General features: G+C 40.2%; 2 protein-coding genes across 10 annotated transcripts in view; both read right to left on the reverse strand.

Moving 5' to 3' along the window:
• Positions 1–21,953, reverse strand: part of nrp1a (neuropilin 1a) — a 96,051-nt gene extending 74,098 nt beyond the window's left edge. For 3 of the 7 annotated variants that reach the window (XM_088363249.1, XM_088363253.1, XM_088363246.1), the window contains exons 1-2: positions 20,818–21,953; positions 20,409–20,547 (exon numbers count right to left, since the gene is read on the reverse strand). The gene's annotated coding sequence lies outside the window, so the exon portion shown is untranslated. Of the gene's footprint in view, positions 1–20,408; positions 20,772–20,817 lie in introns of those variants that run through there. The other 4 variants (XM_088363248.1, XM_088363247.1, XM_088363251.1 and 1 more) reach the window with 4 other exon arrangements.
• A 111-nt stretch (positions 21,954–22,064) lies between these two features.
• The window catches only part of LOC148380860 (partitioning defective 3 homolog), a 124,263-nt gene continuing 120,954 nt past the window's right edge, over positions 22,065–25,373 (reverse strand). For all 3 annotated transcript variants that reach the window (XM_088363402.1, XM_088363401.1, XM_088363400.1), the window contains one exon: positions 22,065–24,050. In XM_088363402.1, coding sequence (XP_088219528.1) covers positions 23,684–24,050 — 367 coding nt within the window. In that variant the 3' untranslated portion in view covers positions 22,065–23,683. The remainder of the gene's footprint in view (positions 24,051–25,373) is intronic.

Genomic DNA, 25,373 nt, shown 5'->3' on the forward strand with positions numbered 1-25,373 from the left:
TCGAGGTTGTGAAATTGCTTGAGATTACAGTCTGTCAACCTATCAGTGGAGTACATCATAAACCATCATTCCGCCATTAGCATAACCACACAGCAATAATGTCAGAGGAGAAAAAGAGGCAGGGAGAGCAAACAAGTGTGGGACATTAAATATGTTGAAAAAAGTCTTTTGAATCTTGCTCAAACCAGCAAAGGTCCAAAAACAAAACATATATATTTTTCATTTGAGTCCGTCATTGAAATTTGTATTCGTTTGTACTGCAACCGCTGTGTGAGCAGCAAAGCATGAAGTGCATCGCATTAAGTGTATTGACATAAAAAGGGCTCAGCGGGCACATTGCCTGTGTCTTTGATGATGCTTTCCCCAGAAAGACTGATGTCGAAAATTCCCATAAGACGGATACGCAACGGCCCGAACTAATCTTTGCAAGCTCGATAGAAATTGGTGACATCACTCGTCTAACTTTCGTTATTTTTCAAACTTAATGAGTCACAAAAGACCTCCACAGAGTTCAAAGTGTTGCTAAGCATGACCATTCCATGTCAAGACGGCCTTCCGCAAGTTAAGATTTGTGTCAGTAATCTGCTTTGTCTACATTCCTACCTGGTCCACTGAATAATGTTACCAATGGGTGACAGATCCATGGTGGGGCACTGAGGACACGAGCCCAATTAAAGCTCTCAGTGGTAAGCCAACCTCTTGATGATCCATCATACCATTTCAATTAAAGCCTTCTAAGAAATGATTAAATAATCACAAGCGGGCTAATGGAGCCATATATCCTTGTTATTGAGGACATTGGTCATCGGCTCAGGAATGTCTGGCCAGTGCCAGATGTCTAGTGTCAATGTTTAAATGAGTAAGACAGATGACGGAAAAGTCAGAGGCGGCAGTGAAGCAAAGAAGGGAATGGTCATAAGTGCAAGACCGGGGTGAAAAATAAACATCAATTCATCACGAAGTTGATAAGATTTCGACTACAGCAAGAAGGTTTTGCTTTGTTTGTATCATTGTGACACTTGATATTGCGTCATGACTCTTTTGTGTTTATGTGGAGTGGCTCCAAATGTAAATTATACCTCCTTTTTTGTAATTTTTTTTGGGCAAATCAGAATTTTAATTATGTGGCACATTTGCTAAAATACCCTGCAGTTCAACAGGGTTAACTAGCCGTCATTCTAAGTCTGAGTGGCTGTAAAATTGGACTGACCCCAAACTACTCTCCATCTTTGTCTTCTATGACTGAACATTAATGGTTAATTGATGTCACAGGGGGAAAGGCTGTCCAATCACCTTGCAGCACGGATCTTTTATTGGGCTTAGTCGACCGAAGTGGCGACTCAGGTCAGGGTGGTGTTGGGTTAGTCCTCCTCTTTCCGTCTCTTGGCTCATCTGACAAAAATGAATGCACCCCCACCCGAGGGATAATCACCTCCACACTAACACATGCACATGCTGAGTTTCCATTTTATCCTAAGCCGTGAGTGCTAGTGTTTTGACAGATATCAACAGAAATGGAAGCAAATCTTATTTACCTTGCGGCTTTTTCGTACCAATGCTATGCCCCCCCCCCATTTCCCTCTATTTCACTCTACTAATTTTTTTTTTTATTTCCTCACTATTGTCTGCATTACCCAGTTGCAGATCTCACACTGAGGCAAAAAGCAATTCAATGCCAGGCGAAGAAAAATAAGGATTATTTTTATCTGAGCTTGGAAAACAACATGCAATATATGTCCAAGTATACCTTTTGTCAAACTGAGCAAATTGTTGTTTGCATGAAAGGGAACAATGGTATTTATTGGAGTCTAAAAATCATATGCAATTTATACTTTTTGTCAAAACATCTTTTTTAGAGCTCCTGGTACCCTGCATTGGTTTTCTCCTAGAGAGTTGATTTCCCAAGTATCTGCCATATAATGCAAGACTGAGCAAGCTCATGCATCAAATGTCTTTGTGAAGCTGTAATATTGCGAATTTGGCAGCCAGCCTGGAATAATTAGTCCTGCCCTGGATCTGACTTATTGTTATGTTACTAGGCCTTGCAGAGCATCTCGTCTTTAGGTCCTTTGGCTGCCAATTAACTCACTCGCGCAAATGTCCTCGCATGCGCCTTCAGCTGTAATCTCATTACAGATCGCAGTGTGCAACCCTCATTTATGCGTGTCTTGAAATAATTTTCAACATGTTTTGCAAAAATAGATTTGCCCGAGTGTTAAGTCCGTTAAAGGGACAAATTATACTATGAAGCGAATGCCTTAGACAAACGAAATAGTAAAGTGATAATTATATTAAGTATCTTTTTAAATAAAATACTTTTAGGCCATATATTTAATAATAAATCAGATTCAACAGTGACTGGTGAGATGATTTTACCAGCCAATCGCAGGGCTTGATTATATAATGGAAAATCAATTCATAAGTCATGTGACCCTTGCATGAGTTCAGCTCATGTTTGATTAGACAAAAAAGAAAGAGGCTAGCGCAGGCAGTACGTTACGCAGAGGAAGCTAGATAAACGCATCATCCTCATCGCTCTTGCACAATTTCCCACTCGTGGCTCTACTTGATGAAGTGCCAGATTCCCTCCCTGTTATTCTCTGTGCGCCAGCCAAGTGTCCACATTCATGAGTGTATTCATCAGTCAGGTGGCACCAGGCTGCACAGTCTTTTTTTTTTTTTGTTCCCATGCCCAGGTGTGAATAGTATTGAACTGATTTATCTCTTTTGTGCTGTTCCTCTGTGAATTGCGATGATAACCAAATGAACTTGGGGGCACTCGTACACACAATAAACATAATAAAACATGTTTTAGGACATAATTATGTCATGTATCCCAACATGGACATGCTGTAATTCGCAGACCTACAAGTTCTTCTGTGATTAATGAGCCGTTTAGGAAATTATTGGTGATGCGAAAACCAAGAGGAAAAACAATAAGAGGGAACATAAAAAAGAAAAAACTACAAGAGGTTAGATTTAATTACACTAATCAAAACAAAGCCTGGAGCCACTGTCGCGGTAACCTGACATTTTACTTTTTCTGACATAAATATAAACCGTGTTGCCAAATGGGTTTCCTGTTTTTATGTCTCAGGTCTTGATACGGAAAAAGAGAAATTTGCAGCACAAATTAAATTCCCACTTTGCAATGATACAAACGTGTGAAAGACTAAAAAGGGAAAACTAAAAAGTAAAAACAGGTCTGGGTATATTTTATTTTTCTCATAATAATACAAAATAAGTTTTTTTTTGTAGGTATAACAAAATGAAAGCTATTTCATTGAGGCAAACATTTAAGTTAACCTTCTGCTTAAGCTAATTTGTGAAATCGTTATGACCCTACCCTACTCATTTTGTGGCTTTATAATCACCATAAATTTTCTTAATCCCTTTAAAACCATGAAGCACCCCTGAAATTTCAAAGCAAGGAACGTACACTTATTCAGTTAACAGACACCACTATATAATGTCTGCCTTTTGTGAGTGTTAATTGGACATGATATCTTAATTTGCACACAGATGTAGCACCGAGTAATTATGGAGAATTTTTCCAAAGACTAAGCACACACATACCGGTAGTGAAATCCCCCAACTGCCTGTTGACTGACATATTAAAAATAGCTCATTTAGAGACAGTAGAAGGCTGTCGTCTTTGAGTAAGACTTCTCTGCTGGTCTCTTGGGATGGGGGCTCTCTGCAATTTATCATAGTTACTAATTATTCATGTTATAGGCTATTCTTCTCTTGCAGGGAAAAGAGAAGAGGGAGGTGGAACACTAAAATCACAATTTGAGTTTATTTTGGAGCCTTAAAAAAGTGTGCCTTTCAACATTCCGAGGCTTTCTAAACATCTTAATGACAGATCACGTTTGTATTTGCCATGTGAATGCAAGATATATGCTAAAAGGAATTGTAACAATGGTGAATTGGGGGAAACCTTGGCGTTCAAGATAACATTTTGGATTGTTTAAAGTCAAAGCCAAATGTTCATATGTCGACATACTTGCTTCCTCTTTTACAATATGGAGTCGTGGCAAAAGTAACCCAAAAAGGAAGGTCATGTTTTCACCCGTGGTTCAACCATACTCCCCCCACCCCCCCCCAAAAAAAACTGTGTGACCTTTCATTGAACCTAGCAGAACAATGTCACTGCCAAAGTAAGACTTGAGATCATCGAGGCACATCTTTTAATCCCTCTTTTTTGCAACAAAACACATAGCTGCCATGGATGTTTAAGAACCTAGCACGGAAAATATCATTAGGACAGGTTATATAGTTACAAATTCAGTAGCATTGTCAGGGCTGTCATATGGATACACAGCATTGAAAAGTTTTTTTTTTTTTTCTTCAATCTCTTCTGTGTGGCAGTCCATCTGTTTCAATAGCAAGCGTTGATATGGAGCCGGGGATATTTTAAACAAAGGCAGAGATGGGAGGGAAAGGGGGGGTCTTTCAGTTACCATTTTCTTTGTCTGCTCGTACAAACACTGTATCATACTCAAAGACAGAATTAAACAGTCCAAGTAATTACTGAGCTTCACTCCAACATGTAATTCAACACCCATTTTAATTACAGCCACCAGCTACTCAAGCATGGTGGTGAATATGAATTCAGCACTATTGACAACATCCATTCACCGGGTTTCACAATAAGGGAACAATAACAACGCTGAATGAATGTGACTGAGAGTGAATCTACGCGTTTAGGTTGGACTGAATGAAGATTTACTCTGAAGAAAAGCACAGTGCTTCTTAGGGGTGGTTTATTTTCAGCATATTGTTTGCTGTATGCGTAAAGTGGTTTAATAAGTAAGAAGCTTTTTACGAGCTTAAAAAAGACAAATAAATTCACTTTAAAGGGGAAATGTTATAACTACAATAAGCCGATACGATGAGCTATGCATTGTTCGTACCGGACATGGCAGCTTGGCTGGATTTACACGACGTAGTTCAAATGATCAATTTATAAATCCGATTACACCATCAACATAACCCTGATGTCATATGGCGAGGTGACGTGTACACTATAGTGAGAGGATGGCATGCGGAGAAAATATGGTCCATTAAAGCTGTATGGATCATTAGATAATAATAATTGCCATCAGTGGCTGTAGATGTAATGTCGGGTTTACCCTCAGTTAAATCAAAGCTTAGGTCAATAAAGTGATTTAATTATTGTTTACTCGTTGTCACTACCTAGTGTTGACACTTGGCTGTGAAAATACGGTAAATAGGGTGCCGTCTCATTTCTTTTTGCTAAGCGGCTATTGTCGTGGGGAGCTGGACCGAACCGGTGGAAACTTGGCCTAATGAATGTACGGTATGTCATAAGGGAATGGAAAAGGTTAAATAATTTTCTAAAAGGTTCTTGCATCCAGCTGCAAGAGAACCAGCTGTCTCGGGGTGCGGGCATAATACAGGTGGTCCAAATGGTTTGGCTGCAACATGAACATGATTGTTCTCATACATTCTCTTTGGCCTCAACTATTTCATTTTGGACCTCTCGAGATGTAAACTGCTTCCAGGTGGGTGTTGGCTAACAAACACAGGGAGTAATTTTGCAGTGTTTTTTTTAAGATGCTCTATGAAGGAGATGAATGATTGAAAAGTCTGCTGAATTGAAAATATATGTGCTCCGGTTACAAGTGATTTATTGCAATGTGACCTAGAAAAAAAATGTGTGTGCAGGAAGCAGAGAAAGCATGTTTGGAATGAAAATGATACTGTAACTAGCCCCCACCAGCTAGTAAAAGGATAATCAAAAGGAATAGCAAATCTGCAAAACATCGTTATCCGTATTGTGGCCAACACAATCCCGAGAACGGCGGTGCACTTTAGTAGGACAATAGTGCTCGCTGGCAAACAACGCTATGATGAAATTTACAACGATAAAGCAGAGAGCTGCTCGAGAAATTAAACTGAGCCGTTTTATTCTATGCAGCAATTTGCATTCACAGCATGCAAGATTGGCCACTGTTTCTAAAATTGGAGGATGTGACAACGGGTCCACCAGGGTCCAATCTAAATGATGGATGGGGAACAATGACAAGTGGGACTGCTTTATCATTAAATGAGACTGGTACACACGAGGTCGGATTGGTCAAATTGTTTCCGCATCTGAAGGAAACAAATGTTTTTCAGTTTGTATTCAACCATCGTATTGATTTTCCATATTGACCTTGATAGACGTTTATTCAACTTTTGAATCAATGATTAACTCTTATTTGACCTCATACAAAAATCCCAGAAGGTTGTTTACTCTTCCTATCCAGACATCAAAAGCAAACATGTTTATTTATTAACCGGTGTGTGTGACGCGAACGAGACATGCTAAGTCTCGTTTAGATGTCGGGCCACTCGAGGCACGGGGATTACGACGCCCTTTGAACTGCTCCTTCCAGACACACGACTGGTTATTAATTCATCTATTCTTTTGAAACCAGTGTCTCATTATCATCCCGATATCAAGCCGTCCCGCGAGAAAGTTGAGAAGCCAAGCAGTCAAGATTTGGTGCAGCGGCTTCACAGACTTGTCAAATTAAAAGAGGCCTGCCAGTGACACTTTGAGGCTGGCTCCACCAAAAACAGAGGATAAGAAATGAATTATGTAAGATCTCTTTGAATATTGCATTGCAGAGGAGGGTGTCCCATTCGCCCACCATTTCCAGACTCAGGCAAGACATCAATTGGAATGCCCTCATGCTGGCATAATAAATCCAAGGTAAACTCGTCTCGTCTTCTATTTCTCGCCCAGTTATCGCTGAGCGCGGCGAAGGATCGTCTCCTGTGCGTTTCTCGAAAAGAAAAGCTTCGGGAGATAAAGAAAAAGGAGGCGATCACAGAGCGATCTGCATTTGGAGAGTGGACTTGGATAAGATCAGCGTTTCGTTGAAGATATGAAACATTCTGGGAGAGACATTGTGAATCCGTTTGATATTTGTGCAGGTTATTATAAATTATTTCCACAGAGAACCGACCTAAAACAATACGGCGGGCGCAGTACTAATATATAGAACATATAACAGCAGGAATCATTGCAGGGGACCTTCAAAACATTAGAAATGAACTACCAAAATACATTAGCGATACTCTTAAAACTTCTAATCTCCAACTGAAAAGGAAGCAATTGCATTTTAGCACAATATTCCACAATCTATTAGTTTTACTGCTAATCACTTTTCCCTTCCATGCTGTTGCTTTTATTGACTTTTTAGCATAGCAGCAGTCTCTTGCTATTTTGCTGCGTGTGTTTGCACTTTCATCTACTTCGCCCGAGCGAGAAAAAAAAAAAATCCAATGGAATTGCTCCCTACAGGTCAGCTGATAAGTCATTCTCATAATGAAGTGCCACCCGAATGATATGTATCAGTAGGTATTTGTTTATTTATTTTTTGCTGCTGACTTAACAAAGTCTTTATCCAAAACACTAGCAGAGGAATTATTTACAATTAAAATTATATAAAATAAGGAACCACAAAAAGCGTACAGGAGCAATCCAAAAATGTGGTTTTACAAAAAAAACACTTAATTTAGTCTCTCAGCAACAATATAACAAGGCATTTTTCTTTTTCCGTCGTATTTTTTCCAACCCTGGACAGAATCATTCTGACAGGTCATTATATAAGTGTTTCATAAATCTAGAAAAAGTTGTCTTTCTCAGCAATATGGAGCTGCGTCCAATAATGCTTACCATAAACGTAAAAATATAAAATGCGAGATGTGATTTTAAGCATATGACTGACAATTTACTGTCGAGAATTCAAGCATAAGCCAAACTGAGGGAGGCATTATAGAGGATAAAATAAACTGATTGCAGATCTCGAAATGTGGTGATGACAACCGCCAGCTATTTCCAAGTATGGCTCCTCTGGAATAAAGAGCTTAACTTGAGCCTTTGTTGTGATTTTAAAAAAAATGGGAGCGGGGGGGTGGAATCTCTAAACAAGCTTTGCAGTTCCAGTAGTCACCAAGACTGCTGTCAGCTTGATTGCCTTGGAGGGAAAGATGGGCCCTCATAATTAGGTGAGTCTCAGTAAGATAAGATAGTCCTTTATTTGTCCCACACGGGGAAATCAGCCATGCAGCTTGCAGCAGGATGCAAAATGATGTCAGCTTCAGGTGACACGCTCATGACAAACTACAACTAAACTGAATTCCAAAAGCCGTTAGAGCAGATCCTGAAGATCTAAACCAAATTAATAAGTCATTACTCAAAAGGTTTGTTGAACAAGCCAGGAGAACTTTTGAGCACTCCAGCGAGCATTCATGACCACGGGCGAAGCTAAAAGGTAGATGGAGTATTTCACTGTGCACAACTTTGAACAATAAAGCTTGCAATGCTAATTCTAACATAACATCAAGGTATTTTAAACACTCTGCAAGGTAATTTAAACCTCTGAGGTGATGAGATTGAGAGAGATACTATTCTTATTACAAGCCGTAATACAATCAAAATGCTAATAGGACCTTGTGGAGTCGTGAATTTGAATTGTAATGCATAATGTATCCTAAAATAATGCAGTCAATTCAAATAACTATTGTTTACTTGCACATCATTTTCCCTGAACCAATATTAACACAGGTATTGTAATTTGCATATAGTGACTTTAGTATTTTTATTTTTTTCAATCAGGATTCAACTGTAAATTACTGTTGCAAAAAACAGTGTGGCTTTGGCTCTTTAATATTTAATTAAATAAATAAGAACTTTTTAATTATCATTATTTTGTCCAGTTGTCTTGCCCACATGAAAATTAACAGTGTTGCAAGATTGAGCTAACAGAAGTGTCAAAAAAAAATGAAAGGTTGCAAAACAGATGGTTTCCCATGGTGCAAATGTTATTGTGCAAAACTAAGCCTGGAGGCTGCGCTATTTTTTTCCAGCTTTTTAATTGGCAAGAGAGACATGCGCCACACTCCTCACATTTAAAGGTGGCTCCACTTTCTTAAGAACTGAAAAGTACCCCCCCATATTGAGACTCTACCACAACCACCAGTGCTCTAATGGGAACCCATTGAGCTTTGTGTGTTGCTGAATTCTCTGAAAGCTAGGTGAACTGATAATACATCCTGCCTTTTCCTCACAGCAGGAGTTGCCTCACCACGGCAACGGCGGCTGACAATAGATTGTAGGTGAACATTAAGCAGCATGCTTTTTTTTTTTTCTTCCATTTTCAAACACTTATTAGCACTCTGTAGTGAAGGGTGTGGAAAATAAGGGTAATTGGAGAAACTGTTATTTGGCCTAAAGTCTGAGACGTAAGAACACAAACAACAACACACATAAATGAATGCTTAAATTGTCAGAGGAGCAATCGTATAATCTCCAAAGTATGAACGCAACAAGGGTTAACCCTGACCTTAACCCTATAAAGGATCACAAAGAAACAACAAAACAATCACTACGTATAAACACTGATTGTGACATATATCTAAATAATTGAAATCACAAATTACAGAGATATAAATGATAAAATGGCAACAAGGTTTGAATGGTGACAAAAAAAAAAAAAGGTTTTGAAATGTTGAGAAATAAGACAGCCATTGTTTAATATTTCAGACAGTATTGGAAAGACACTTCTTTAAGATCTGTCATGCCCTTCATCTGTCATCAAATCTTTTATTTTTTTTGAAGTGGGAAATCTACATTCTGGGCATCAGACTGTGGAATCACAGGGAATTATTAACCATGTGCGCATGAAAACACATGTGATTGATGAGTCTGGGATAGTCGGCTAAATTTGATAGCACAGCCGCTTGGGCTGTGGCAGTATAAATATGCCTTTTAGCTAAACGCCATGCATTTGTCGAACGATCATGCATTCAGTAAGTGCGAGTGTGAAAAAGACAAGTTGATGGCAACACAGCCGACGTGACCTAACAGCTGACAAATGACCGTAGCTTGACTCAAGCTCTGGGGCGACAAAACACCTCTGACTCCATAAATATGTAAAATCACGGTTTGTTCCAGGGATCTTGTCGAGGTTTGGGCCTCTGAAGTAACCCACACCCTCCCTCCTGTTTCTCGAGCTCATTTGGGGAAGAGCCAGAGTAAACACTATAAATAAGTTATCACCAAGACTTGTTGACACACATTCAGCTAAAAGTGCAACCAAGCTATGATGACTGCCATTGTGTCATCATGGATTTTTAGTACTGGTCATCTCAAGCATGGTTAGTTTGTTGACTTCCTGAAAGCTTCTTCAGATGATCTGCAATAATGAATAAAAATCCACCTGCATTCTCCGCATTACCGCTAATCCGTTATGTTTTATTTCCTGTCTTCCGGCATATAAATAAATGTTTCTCTGCTGATTCAGAAGCAACATTAGGCTGTACCATTGATTTCTCCAATTTTCATGAGGCCCGTGCTTCTAATCCAATCGCATCTGTTCCTCAAAATGAAATAATTGTATCAACGCGACCATCAGCTCTCGGCGGCCGAGCGGTTCTGTGTCACGCTGGCGTTTAATTGTTGATGGACTTCATGCATTCGAGGCATCCGCAGTCAGGGTCGGGATGCATTAGCCAATAATGTCATATTATAAGGACGGAAGGAAGAGAGTTATTTGCAATGGGGGGGGGGATGTGTGGAGGGGGTCTCGGGCAAGATGAACGGCAACTAAATGAAATAGGAAATAGCTATGAAGCAGGGACAGGGTGGATGATTAATAGTGAACTCCATTATTGAAAGGTCTTGCTCGGAAGAAAATTGTTTCTCCCTGGGGAGCAAGGCTGGGTATAAGGGCAATATATAAAGGCATACTCTTTTCGCACTAAAAAGTTCATTTTTGTTTATAATTAATTTAGTGATTGTATTTTTTTATGTAAAATGAATCATTTACAAATAATTTGTTGATAAAATGGGATAATATCAATTTTTGAATGTTGTAAGTCGTTTCCTCGTAGTATTTCTAACTACTCAACAGCGCCTCTGCTGTTGAAGCAAAGTCGTGCACTCGGTTTGAATCAATTAATCATATATGATCAACTACAAAATTCTTTGAATTAAATAATGGACATAAAGGCTTTTTCATAGATGTTTGGAGCCAGCAAATGGGAACAAGGGTGACTTTAGCAGGAGCTAAATATAGCTCATTAAAAGCTGGGTTGTAAGGCACTGTGCAGGCTCTTGACCACATGCCCAAGTTGTTGCAATCACTTCTGGCAACATGCTTTCGCTAAGAACACTTCTCAAGTCAAAGATGTTTTGCGATGTTGTCGACTCGAATAACAAAGAGGCGACTGCTGGAAGGTCAGAGTAAAACTGCAACAAATTATTTCCATATTATTTTCCCGCTATTAATAAATTCATAACAGTTGACGTTTTACCTGTAATTCTTCCTGCCATCTGCAACAGATATATATATATTTTCCATTTCTAGTAACCTTTACGCCTCCCAGTTGGTCCTATTAACCACATGCTCAGTTCTTCCCATATGACTTGTTGCAAAGGTTTACATGAAAAATTAATTTGCAGGTTCCACTGGCTGATAATTCATGATTAGGATGTTGTAAACCAGGCTTTATCATCTGTTTAATTCTTTATGCTGATTGCAAGGTCACTGACCTTCCACAATGTGTCTGGCTGACAGTCTTTGTAATTAGGCTGTAAAATAGCGGAGGTCAGCTCGAGAGAGAATTCCCCTAGAGCATATTATATGAATGTTAATATATGCCTTTTACCACCAAAATAACTGTCAGATTATTATGTAAGAAAGTTGCTAAAGAAGGTCTCTTTGCACCTTTACACAGTTAATGAGCTATTCAGTTCTGACTTTAAGCATTTCATCTTGATAGCTCTTATTTCATTCCCCTCGGCGGACCATCTCTACATTTACACACTTACTTCAACTAGTGAAATAAAATATCTGTCCAGTTCAATGTACAGAATATAAAAAAGAGGAAATAAAAGCTTGAAGGAATGAATGCAGTTGGCCTTTAGCTGACAATGAGTCCCACATTAAGTCAATCCTGGTCTCAGACAGCAAGTGGAAGAGGCTGTCACCGTATCCCTTATCAACCACCACAGCATTGTGGATGCCCAGTGCTTTTCAATTCTTCCCCCTCTTTTTTTTTCTTCTCCACATCCCATCCCTTGCACCCCCCCACTGTATTCAAGCCGTTTAGTAAATGCATATAATCTTCAACCACCCAGCCAGACGAGAACCTCAAAGAGTCACAAAGATATGGCCAGATGGAGGTGAGCTATCAGCTCACCCGGAACTGTGGGCCTAAGGCGATAATCATTTCAAAACTGCAGGGGAAAATGGTTTTAATAGCCCTGTAAAAGGTAAAAGTTTGTCTGCCTTATCACACCTGGCAGATGCATCGCAGAGAGGCAAGAGGAAAAGGGGATAGGGGAAGAAGAAAGCGTCAGCTGATAACATCCCCTCCCCAGGAAAGGGATAAACCCCGAATTTAAAAAAAAAAAAGTGCTGCCTTCAGGAGGAAGTTTAGGGGATTAAGGCTTGTCTCTTTTCTACTGTGTTCCAGCAGCCCCTTCTCAGTCACCTCGGCTCATCCTTCTTTCTCCACCAGCTGCTTGTTGACCCTGGAATTAACTTTTATGAGCCTTGTGATATGAGTGACAGAGAGCATCACGTCCTTTCGTTTCTAACGATACAAGATAATTAGCTGTCTTTATCGCCACCTACGGTTGACGCTATGGTTTTAAATTGAGACAGTAAACGGGCAATTTCAAAGACCGCCTCTCTGCCGATATATATAGTTGACCCGCCGTGAAAGCCGGAGCGGTTCAGAAAGCTCGACTGGATGTTATATGAGGAGCAAGGCCCTGTGTGCGGGGTCGCATGATAACTTTAATGTTCCATTGTGGACAGAGCACAACTCAAAGTCACACCTTAGCGTCTGGTTTTTGAAGGTATTCCTTTCAGGGTTGTTTCAGCCGCTTACATCAGCCTTGTATGCACGCGTTTGGAATCAAGCGTGACTTTCATTCTTTTCGACTTCAAAACCGTTGAGGACAAAACGGAATGTTGATTAAAACTCTCAAAAGCTTTTGGACTTGGCATATTAATTTTTATTTTCTCAACACAATATGTATCGTCATTTCTGGACTATAAACTGCACTTGAATATAAGACGCACCAAGTAAAATTAGTGGACAATCCAGCTCGTATATAAACCGCACTGGATTATAAGACGCAGGTGTTTTAACATTTAATTTCCATATATAAGAGAATATGCACAAATCATATAATATCGTGAAAATCATGAAAAATCCATAGATAAGAAAAAAGATTGAGCAAAAAGTAGCGACTTATATTCCGCAAAATACGGTACCTGTATCTGACTTCTCTTATTCTAACCTCAGGTCCAACGGGATCTCCTGATCCTCCTCCCACTGATGACTGATAGTCAGACAGAATGTAGCGCTGACAGTGATTTGTCTTTAATGGACGATTGAGCATGTCAAAAGTCGTGCTACAAACCGCAGTTTGATATGCTGCAGGCTGAGCCGTTTGACAACCGCGACAGCTACTGTCACCCTTCGTCAATGCAATAAAGCCCCGGCAATCAGTTGGCGATCAAGGAGCATAGGCTTGAAGGCATGAAAGTTGGAATTAAAAAAGAAGGAAGTTGGGGATAAAGGAATGTATCGATACAAAAGCGTATCCTCTTATTGTGCGGATTCCCCGAATGGACTGCTTAGCTGCCTTCAACAATACCATTATGCGGGAAATGCAAAATTGCTTCAATCTATTTTCTTCTCGGTCTCTCAGAGGCATTGGAACCCCTTCTATCAGCACCTTAATGCCTTAATTAATTCTCTGACACATTTTTTTTATTGGCTCTTGTATAAATTACTCCGCTGTACGCCTGCAGGTATTAACAAACGCTCTTGATTTAGGAAAGAGGAAAAGTAGATATTAAAAGACGTGCTAGTTAGCATGTCCAAATGATTCCGTTTGACATCATTACATACTCAAATGTCACTTAATTTACTTACTCGAGCAATAATAAAGTAGGTAACATAAAGGTTTTTGGGTTACTTTAGCAGACATATGACAAAGCCTGCAAATATTCTACTTTTGAAGTCACATTTACCGTAATTTCCGGACTATAAGACACTACTTTTTGCACAACCTTTGAACCCTGGATGACATCTCATTTAAAACACCTGCAGTTTATAAACCGGTGCGGGAATTACAGTAATTCAGCATTAACGTGATGAAAAGTTTTTGCGTCCCTAATCTGTCCAAGTACAAGCTAACCTTTCAGAAGGGTGTGGATTAATATTCACACCCCTCTTTACACAAAGCGATCCAGTGATAGATAAGAGTGATCACATAGGATCACTTTGGCTGACTAATCCCACTTCACATGGGTCTTATAATAATTTTAGGCAGGCAATCAGCAATTTTCAATGGATTATCCTTTGAGAGTAACCTTGCCAACCGTATTAATCTATTACGAGTCACCCTTGTGTAATTTCATATTAAAGTGGGTGACAATTCATTAGGTGGGCGAGGCAGCTTCGGAGTGCTCAGTGTACTGCAATTACAGCCCATAGAGGTGGGCCCTGACCCTGGAATGACTGCACAGTCACAGTGACCTGGGCAGCTAATGGAAGGAGAGGACTGAGGGGACAAGATGGCTGTCATAGTCTCAGCAAAGGGCCTGACCACACTGACAGGCGAGGACAGGTTTCTTGTAATTATTTAGCGAGGACACCAAGCGGAACATTAGGACGGACAAAGGGAAATAGTGGTCGGACATAATAAGAACACGAAAAGGGTCTTGGGAGAAAAAAATGTTTGTTGAAAGGATGTTGGAGTGAAGACATTGCACCACCTTAATGTGATAATTTATCTTTAAGTATAGTCAGATTCCACCAAGCCACCATTTCATGGGCTGTTTTATGTGAATTGCAAAATTTCAACAGCCTCACCTACTCGGTTTTCACAACTACATGGTTGCACCTATTTGGGAGAATGACAAAAAAACAATCTCAGATCAGCTGCGGTATAAAAAAAAAAAAAGATCATTTCTACTCAAGCAGGCACCCGCTGGTCTCACCACCTTGCGGGGTGTTGAATCTCACAGGTTAAACATAGAGCGACAAGCGTGGGCTGCCAATCCACCTGTTATCTCTCGTCACACCAGCTCGGCTGTATCAAGGTCAGGCACTTTACAAACATAGACAAGGGTGCAGATGGTATTAACACTAATATTTACACAGATATAGGAAGAAATATACGTTCTTTTTTCTTTATATGAGAAGCCTACCGTCAGATACCCGAGCAGCCTTTCTTAGAATCCTCCAATGTCTAAGATTATTAGATTAGTTCAGTTTTTTGCCATTCTTTGTCATATTCCTATGAATTAGTCAGACGCAAGCCAGAATGGGTCTGTAGAGACATATGTTCTCTCACTTACTTATATTTGTATAGTCTAACATAACCGAATGAGGGGAAATCTGGACTGAAGTTCCGTTTCATCCATTTTGTGGAACAGTTAAATCACAGCAAAGAATGCAGTTAAGTCTGTCATACTTAGTATCATGTGAGACAGACGAGTCGAGACGGAGAGTAAAACGACGCCAGATCCAATGAATGACCGTCTCTGGTGATTCAAAGCTTCGCTCGGGCCAGACCGGGAGTCATGCGGAGGGGTTTAGGGGTGGCTGCTGCATCGCTAAGCTTTCACTACCGCTGATCTGTTAAACAGGAACTTGGGTGACAGTGAGCCTATAGGATTAAGAAAATGGATTCGGGTGCTGGCGAAGCATCGCCGAATGGTAAGAATTAAAACAGTGAGCAGTCAGGCTCATCAAGGCGTGAGATATTTTGCTAGTCCTCTGCTGGATCCTTGAAAGTTTATCTTGGATGCTGCCCCAGTTGCAGCCAGTGAAATCAAATCTCAAAAATACTGAATATGCTCCATTGGAAGTCCTTACAGGTCGTGGATTTATTATTGCAATTTATGAGTGATCCTTACAATTCAGCTTACATGCCAGCATGGTCCTCGAAATAGAACCCGATCAATACGTGCTGCTGTTACATCATCATCATCATTACCACCTAACAATTAACCATCACGTCCTAGCCTGAATGCTCCCATTAATGCATGAGTGAATTCCCCTTGAAAAGTCATTCCAAATAAATGCCTCTCATCGATCTGTTGTTAGGCTACATGATTATGGGAGAGGTTGAGCTCTTTGAATAGTTTTTAAATAGACCAAGTGTGTACTTACAAGTGACAACATGATGGTGTAATTAGTCCAATGGACAAACAGGGAGCTGTTGCCAAGTGCAACGATACAAAACGAAAGGAAGGCCTCCGACTATCAATATCACGACAATCGAAATTACTGCCATTTGTAATCGTACAGAGGAAAATTGGTACATATAAATTCAAGTTAACTCCAAATATGTCGGCGTTACACCGAAGATCTTACATGTGCAATTTACAACATTTTATTTTCGGCTTTCATCGAATTGCACGTCAGCTTTCTTGCTCAGATGGACGGCGTGCAGACGCCAATCAAACAGTCCCCAAAAGACTCAAACTCAGCCGGCTGCCCTGCCCCCTGGCTCTCAAGATGGAAAGAGGCCAAGGTGGGGGTCACAACACTGCGTGTTCTCATTCAGAATAACATCACACTTTCTCTTTTCTCATTACCAACATGTGCTGTCTGCACAACAGCCATCTCACCACCGCAACCACGTATCAGCCTCGGGGTCAGAGTTCAGATATGATTGGATCTCCCACCGCCATTACATCAGTATGGCTACAACAATTGGCAGTGTTGTTTTGATGTTTCAATGTGTGCCCTCAAGGCGTGATACACTTCTTATTCACACATTGTACGTGTAGGCAAGATTATGAAAACAAGTTTCATTTATTTGGATGGAAATAAATTTGCCCCTAAGGGAGTCATAAAAAGCGTCAAATATGAATGCATAATCAAAAGTTCAAGATCAAGGCTACCCTCTTAATAGGCTTCTTGGAATGGGTCGATGGAAAGAAAATTGGCAAAATCATGAAACAATTTGAAAATAAAAGCAAGCAAACCGCAAAAGCTCAACTGAAGATGTACCGTACCAAAACGTGGTCATCTTGACAATTGTTTTGCTTCTGCAACTTTTATGCCACACGCCGATTGACTATTTAAGCATGACTTTTATTTTAGAAAAAAAAAATATTTACACACAAGGCATATCAATGGGGTATTATTATTATTTTTTTTACAAGAATCCAGCTGTTCTCCACTGAATACACAATGATTTAACGGCGGATGTGTAAAGTGGACCAGCCTTGGGCGACGGGCCCGTCTCGCAGCAGCTGTTGGTGCAGATGTAAGGTGACAGTAATCAATACCGATTATTAAAGTGGGAGCACTATCTCTAGTGTGTGATTAATCTTCATTCCCTCATGTTTACAGAGCCTCCTCTGGCCTATTCGCCATTGAGGAGGAGCGCTTCCCATTATCTGTCCCGAGAGACATGAAGAACAAAACACTGTCACCATTAAAGATACACGCTGTCACTGAAAAGGAAGAAAGCACATGTCCTGGAAAGTCTGAAGATCCCACATGCATTAGTGTTAAAATACAACATCTGTATCATCTCAAAAAGGCATAAAAAGATATTGCCTAAAAGGCAGTTAAATCAAAAACACATCATAAGAATGACAAGCTTGATGAGATCATCTTGATTTGTTTTCGATTAGGCTTTTGATTTCTTTGCTAATGAATTCAAAACAAAAAAGTGTCTGGCTCGAAAATGTGAACGTCAACATTAATGAACAATAAACATGATGACCAGAGTAACCACACAACATTATGTTATCTCATTAAAAACGTTCAAAAACTCATTTATTTACCGATATTAGTGTTCAAAATCACAAAACATAATGAGATAAATTAGAAGCCATTGGCAAGCACAATTATTATCCAGCCAATAACCTTCCCCTTAGCTAACAACATCTTTTGTGAAATCCGGTAACCTTGCCGCATTGTTGCTTCTGCATAACCAAACAATTCATCATCCCTGCTCTGTTACATCCCCAATCAAACTCAAATTATTTTTTTAAAAAACCTAATAAAACAAAAATAAAATCCAATTACAGCCACGTTGAGTTGGTATTGTTTGGTTGGGGGGCATTTATGTAACAAGCAAAAGTCAATATACAATAATGAAGGATCCAAAGCATAAGGGAGTGACACCATTAACATTTCTGGACCGGGTTGAAGGCTATCGGAGGAGCAGATGTTGCCCACCCCCCATCTGTGAGTAGTCGCCCACAGGTGTCAGGATCTCACCACCTCCCCACTATCGTTAAATAATCACCCGCCCCACCTCCTCCCGCGAGTCCAAAAAAAAGAAAGAAAGCCACTCTTCTTCTATTTAATCCCATTTTACCCCCCCATCCTCCCATGCGACCATCATTCAACACCTGTGAGGATCCCACTGTGAAGAGATAATAACTCGATGTGGCCTCTCTCTTTCTCTGAGTGGGGTTGTGTGTTGAGTTCAGGGTAAAAGGGGAAGTGTGGGGGTCAGGTAGAACAAAGAGGTTTGTGTGTGTGGGTGCACGTACACACGGGAAGACATTGGGAATTTCTGGACGGCTATTTCAATCGCTTCTCCTGTGTGCACGATATCTCGGGGTGTTACAGCTTGCACTCGGGGAGAAAAAAGGAATAGAGGAAGACATTTTGGAAAGTTCAGAGGATTAACTCCAGACAGGGCATTGGGAATAGTCGAAGCTATGGAGGAGGATGTGTGTGTGTCTGGGGGGGGGGGGCATTCTTTGTCAGGAGTAATTGCTTTCAGCCACTCTACTGTGTAAACTGAGGAGAGATTACAGGATTTATTCTTATGTAGATTTTATACAGCAACGCTTTGCTGAATCTATTCTGTTCACTTCAACGGAATGTTTTTTTTTGTAATTCCATAAACATCAAGCCTGACATTCTGGAGGATGAAGAAAAGGGCAGGTGAACCTGGTGTCAAACAACTGGGATGTCAATATAATTGACAGGACTGGATATTGAACACTATCTGGGAAGGAAGCATATTTGGGTCATAAGGGATCTAGTGTAGCTCACTTTGAGGCGGTAGAACAACATTTGGTGTCCCAGGTAATAATACATCCTTCTATTTTTGATAGCGCTTAACCTCACTTGTCATAGGTGAGCTGGGGGCGATTGTATCCTGACCGATTTTGAGTGAGAATATGTTGAATAATTCAAAATAAGGTCTAAATAAAAAAATACTGTAAAAAATGTCAAAGGCAAAATAAAATGTACTGCAGAAAATTAAGAGTGGAATTAAAAGTTTTTAAAAAAAATCATGAACGTATCAAACAAAGGATAATCAGTCAAATTTTGCTTATCCTGCAAAAAAAAAATAGATCGCTAGAAAAAAAATGACAATTTGAACATGAATACTTGTGGAAATATTATTACAAGATCAAAACAACAACCATTGCTAATATTTGCATTCATCGTTCTACTATTTTTTTGCACCAGAACACTTCAAACAATAAATTACCATTTCAAAGCTGGTCAACACCACGTTGGTTATGAATTGTATTTATTTTTCTTAACCCACTCAGGAGTGTGTCCTTGAAAGCTCAGTCCATATTTGCAGAGAACGTCTGTCGACCCCCTAGTGATTCGCATGGGCATGTGAGTGATGCCTCACGCAGGGCAGATGCGCGTTTGAGGAATCAAAGGCGCTTTTGCAAGAAAATCCACTTCTGTCGTTCCTAATGGGCTCTTTTACCATGTGTCGCCAATCAAACAGTTCTTCGGAACACCTTCTGTTTTCAATCTGCCGCTTTGACAGGCTACTTGAAAAGTAAGGGGTCCTGAACGTTGCCGCGCTCCGTGTTTGAGAGTGCGCAATACGACAGGCCCCATTAGCTTCAAGGGAAATCCACTTGGGAAAGCCCCTCATGTTCAAAAGGTTATTATTCTCTAATATCCTCCTTGTTGTGTTTACGGCGAGATTTTTGCACCCACTGTGGACAAGTGAGAGGTATTTTTATTTTTCCAAGGCTAGTCCGTATTTTATGCATATGGACGAAATCTTTTGAAGGTCAAACGTTGTAAATACATTTACAGAAGAAAGGTGAGACAAAAAGCACAAACTACACTTCCTCTGGGTCTCACCACACACGCTTGACTTTTCATGGTCCAAACAGAGTCCTTATGTTCCTTCAATACCAGATGTTAGCTAATGCATATTTGTGTGTGTGTGTGCATGCCTGCAGGTCCCTCAAATGTCTTCTCTTATGCATCTGCCAGGACTTATGAGCACCGTTTATCATAGTGTTGGCTTCCACTTTCAAATTCCAGATTGGGGTGAGTTCAACTCGAAATTAGTGACACACATTGGATATTGCAAGAGTAAAAAAAAAAAAAAGACTTACACTTTTTTTGTGGGGACATCGCCTTTGTTCTTTCCGGTACATTGGTCTCCTCGTCTGGCTTTCAGATGTCGGACAATTCTCCTGTCACTCATTGACAGGTTTCCATTACTTAGTCCGATTGTCATGGAAATGGGGATAACTGTAGGACGCAAAGACAGTTTTATCACCTCCATGGACCATAAAGAAATAAATGTTTAAGGTTTTATAGAAGAGCACCCAATATGTTCCATGCTGTGTTGGACACCATGCTGGGATGAAGCCTACGTTTTATTGGGGGCTTTAAATCTCAACTGAGCTTTTTTTCTCTAAATTGTTTGCTGTCCCTACTTATAAATCTGTCCAGACTTTAAGATTCAACAGCATTATATAACAACTTAATCCCCTGTAGGCTTGCTGTAATTCAACTCACATTCTATATTCCCTTTTCACTCCCTCGTCATTTACAATGCTCTCACACAGGGCCACTTCAATTGTAGCATGCTTTCATGCAGCTGTTCCTCCAAACTCTGTCCCCTGCTGACACACAAACTGCCATCATCAAACTTTCATTGGCACGCTGTTTCCGAGAAATTTAATAGCGTGCCGTTGCAACATATAGAGAAGACAAACAACTTTGGTGTAGGTGATAATGGCAACGTCTGTTGTGCACAAACGTCTATCTATCTTTCATGCTGCTCATTCAGGTTGGGGTTAGTCTATCCCAAGCGGGTACACCCCGGACCGATCGTCAGCCTATTCCACTTATACACAAACAAATACTCACATTCACTTATGACAAGGATATCCGTCCAACTTCAGTCCTCCAGGGTCGCTGTCCTCCAAATCGCTCTTTTGACACTGGCTCAGAGGTAATATTGGAGAAACTGGATTGTGGCTCAAGAGGGACGATCAAAGTTTGAGCTACTTCAAAGACGTTGCTTTTTAACTCGGAAAAAGGTATTAAGAGTTAAAGCCCAGTCCAGCCCTCTCAACTCGTCTCATCTCGGGCTTCACCTTAATTTTACCCTTTTTCCCAAAGGTGGTATCCAGACAAGTGGAATCATCAAGTAGTTTCTAAATGGCCCAGCTGGATCATTTCAAGCCGTTCCTTTGGATGAAGATAGCTTTGGCAAGGAGTCTCTGATGAAGAGCCGGTGCAGACATCTAAAACCTGACGTTAGCCTTTCCTTAAACGTTTTTTGTCTTCATCACCATCTCAAGGTTCGCAAGCTGTTTTTAGTCGTCGAGTCAGCTCAAAGTAAAAACTTAAATCAGGAATGGAGATTATAGGGGTGGGGGAACTCGGATGATCTCATTTCATTGCATATTTTTATTGCTACTCAAACGTATATTTTGATTTGCTGCCAACGACTGGCTGAAGACATTTCATGTGGAATTATGAGAAAGGTACGAGACAATCTGCCAGCTAGACAACCGATCCAGAGAATATTTTCTTTTCTTAGTCATTGTGGTCAGATACATGTATGATTACTTTCAATACTTAAATTGACATATGTTCCCATGCATGGGCAAATGTTGGCACACAGTCATTGCCAACACTTTTGTGCGTATGCATGGTTGATAAACCTCACCTCCCCCCGACCCCAAACAGGATAAGCAGTTAAATAATGGCGGGTATTCCTCATTAGCTTTTCCAAACAAATACAGAAACCAAAATGCCTTTGTTGGAAAAAATGTTTTATTGCATGTACGCAAAAGAACAGAGTCTGTTTTTACTCGTATTCTCTTACAAAACTGAGGATATGATGCTTACATTATACAACCATGTGTGTATAATAAAATACAATACCGGATGATCATGAAGAATATTTTGCACTGGATGGGAAAAAAAAATGCCCCGAATAATATTACAGAGGCAAACAATAAACACAAAACAGAGTATTTGCATACAAGGATATTGTGGTACATTTACAGCCCTTAATGTGTTACGCAACACATGCTCACATTTAACCACACGCATTCAGAGAGACAAATGAAAAAAGGAATGGAATGGAAAATGGTAACCTTGAGTTTTAAACACAAACTCAGAGGAATACTTGCGATTACTCCTCTGACTGAATCATTGACAAGGTCAGAGCTCCCCGTGTTGTTCGCCTCCTACTCTTCTGCTTTTCTCCAACTCTGGAGCCAAAAGCTTCATACGGCAAGGATGCCAAGATATATTCAGTGACATATTGTAGCGTTTGGTAAGTGGCAGTAATTACAAAGACTAACATGTTTAAAGTATGCATTGACATAAGGAAAGATCAGAATCGAGGAAGACTTGTAGAAGCATAAATGACAAATTGCCACCCCTGACTTCAAATTAAACGAGAATGTTTTTTTTTTTTAAATGAATGAATAAAATAACAATAAAATGCATTCACATACAAAAGTGTGAAAAGCAGATATACCTATATTTAGAAAAACATGGTAAGAAAAAAATCCCCAGAATATCTCCAGATTATTAATTAAATCACACAATGAGAAGAATATTGACAGACTAGCAAAAGCACAAATGGAGTTCCATTAACGGATATAATCTTGGAGGGGAAATCAAATCAGCTCTGTTGTATTTAGCCGATAAAATAGACAGAACAGGGCCACCCACTGGAGAGCTTCCCATGTGACCGCCCTGATAAAATATTCAGCAAGGAACAGCTCTGACACCTCAGGGCCAGCAGGCTTCACTTACATCCCAATCGTTTCGGACAAGGCCGGGGCCGAAACCTTGCCAGCAAGGTTGCCGTTTCTTGCTCCTCGCAACACATGACAACAAAAAGTGAACACAAAAGGGCTGCATTCATTTTTAATGAGGTACATTAATTAATAACCCTGACCTGACCCAATTTAGAAAGCTGGAATCCCTGGATATTCCACACAGGGTTGGAATAATATACTTCTAAAGGTGTTTTTTTTTTTCAATTTAGTTGAGGAGTGAATGTAAAGAGAAAATCAAGAAAGTAAAGCAAGATGAGAAGAACTTTTAGTTGATGCACGGTCCTCAGGTTACACCAACAAGATTATCAACAGTTACCCCACAATGGCAGTCTTTCAGGTTGCTATACAAAAATCCCAAAATGTTTTGGTGCTTCTCCTCAGAATTAAAAAAAATCATAGCTAGTCCGGGGAAAAAGGCACTTAACTGTATATACATACTCGATAAGAAAATATTTTTTTACAAAAAAATATAAATACTTAAGGAAATTCTTTTTAATCACAGCATTTGGACTCCTTGCTCGCTTTTTTTTTTTTTAAATGAATGTTCTATAAAATCAGTCCTAACTTTGTTAGCTTCAGGAATAAAACTGCCTCCCTTTGTCTGAGCCCTGATGAAGCCGACTGAGCTTGGCAAGCTGAGTTGGAGACGGGGGGACGTCTTGCCGATAGGGACCTTTGGATTTCGGTGGATTCTGCACAGGGTCTCTACTACTAGAAGGACCCTGATGGCCCCCCTGCTCTCTACGCCTCTGCTCTTGTCTCAGCAACTCCTGAGTCTCCAAGAGGACACGAGTGTTTAAGTTGGAAGTTCCCAGGTAGCCGTTATGTGAGCCGTGGTTGCCAGAGAGGCGTGGGTTGTCCTTGGCACTCTGAGAGCCATCTGTTGATGTGTAGGCCTTGTCCCGTGAGTCTTGGGACACGGTGCTGGGATTCTTACGTGGCCTAAACACACAGAGTTAATCGTGAAAAGACTGAACAGCTGAAGATTGAAGGGGTGTGTGTCATCATTTCCTTTTTCAGTACATGTAGCGTGGCTTAATGGACCAGATGAGTCAAAATGTCACCATAAGTGACCATAATGTTATTAACCCCCAAAAATTAGATGCTGGCATAATAAAAAAAATAAAACAAATCAGGGTATGACATTGAAATCAAATTGAACTACAAACTAGTTGTCATTCATTTAAAGAAGATAAGACGACCCAGATTTTTTTTTAAATGAAAATGATACTTATCATCCCCGGAGCAGACATTTGACTCACATTGAATTATAACTTTTGAAAAAAAAAAAGTACCACAAACTCATATCTTGCTCAAGCATGCCTTTTAAAAATGTGGCCCTGAGCTATGACAGGTTGCTCCGTCTTTGAGCCAAAGTGTGAGATCTGCTTTTCCATTATTAGATCCATTAAAGCAAACACTCATTGGAAAAGCGGTGACAGCGCTTCTTATGTCATGTTGCTAAAAAAAACACATTCACACCTCACTAACCTGCTGTCGGCTTAAAAGGTTTTTGAGCATTGACGATGGAAAGAAGCAACTTTGAAAAGTCCCCCAACCAGAAATAAATTTTTGGGGTATAATTCATAACAATCTTGTTACTTGAATCCTTCAAATATAACCAATTCAAAATATCATCTGGGGTCTCATTTGCACCACCGAGTCGCAGAAGCTGTAGTTGCCATGGAGCCTTCTGCTCCGAGTCAATGATGACGGAGTAGATTATTTTGAGCAGAGACATATTTGGAAAGTCTGTGAAGGGATTAAACTAAATGCCGAGTTGACAACAGACAAGACAAACGTTTGATCCCGGTTAAGATTGTTTACAAGGAGGAGTTTGTTTCCACATCATATACTTTATACATACAATTTGTAATCTGTCGAGCAATATTAAAAAAATAAATGCTCCTCTCCAGAGGCCCACATAGCAAACTTCCAAGTCTGCATTTATGTATACATGTAAACAGCTGCAAATGAATTTATACACTGACTATGTGAAACTCAATCTTATCTTGTTCCATGTTTATCTAAGTATATGTAGTATGCATGTGAGGCCAACATGAAGCGAGGCAGATGTAAGGACAGACTGCCGAGCGAGCTGGACCACATGTTCCACATCAGGCTTTTGCTGTCGGGCTGAGCCAACATGCATTTACACCCCGGCTTGGCTTAAAGAGCAGCCAACACAACTCATGAGGGAACTGCTTGTTTGGAAACTCTCTGTGCCTGTCACACCAGGCAGCTATCCACACTTCAGGAGTGACA

The sequence above is a fragment of the Syngnathus floridae genome, chromosome 20 (assembly GCF_059516105.1).
Source record: "Syngnathus floridae isolate MCC-2025c chromosome 20, RoL_Sflo_1.0, whole genome shotgun sequence".
NCBI lineage: Eukaryota > Metazoa > Chordata > Actinopteri > Syngnathiformes > Syngnathidae > Syngnathus > Syngnathus floridae.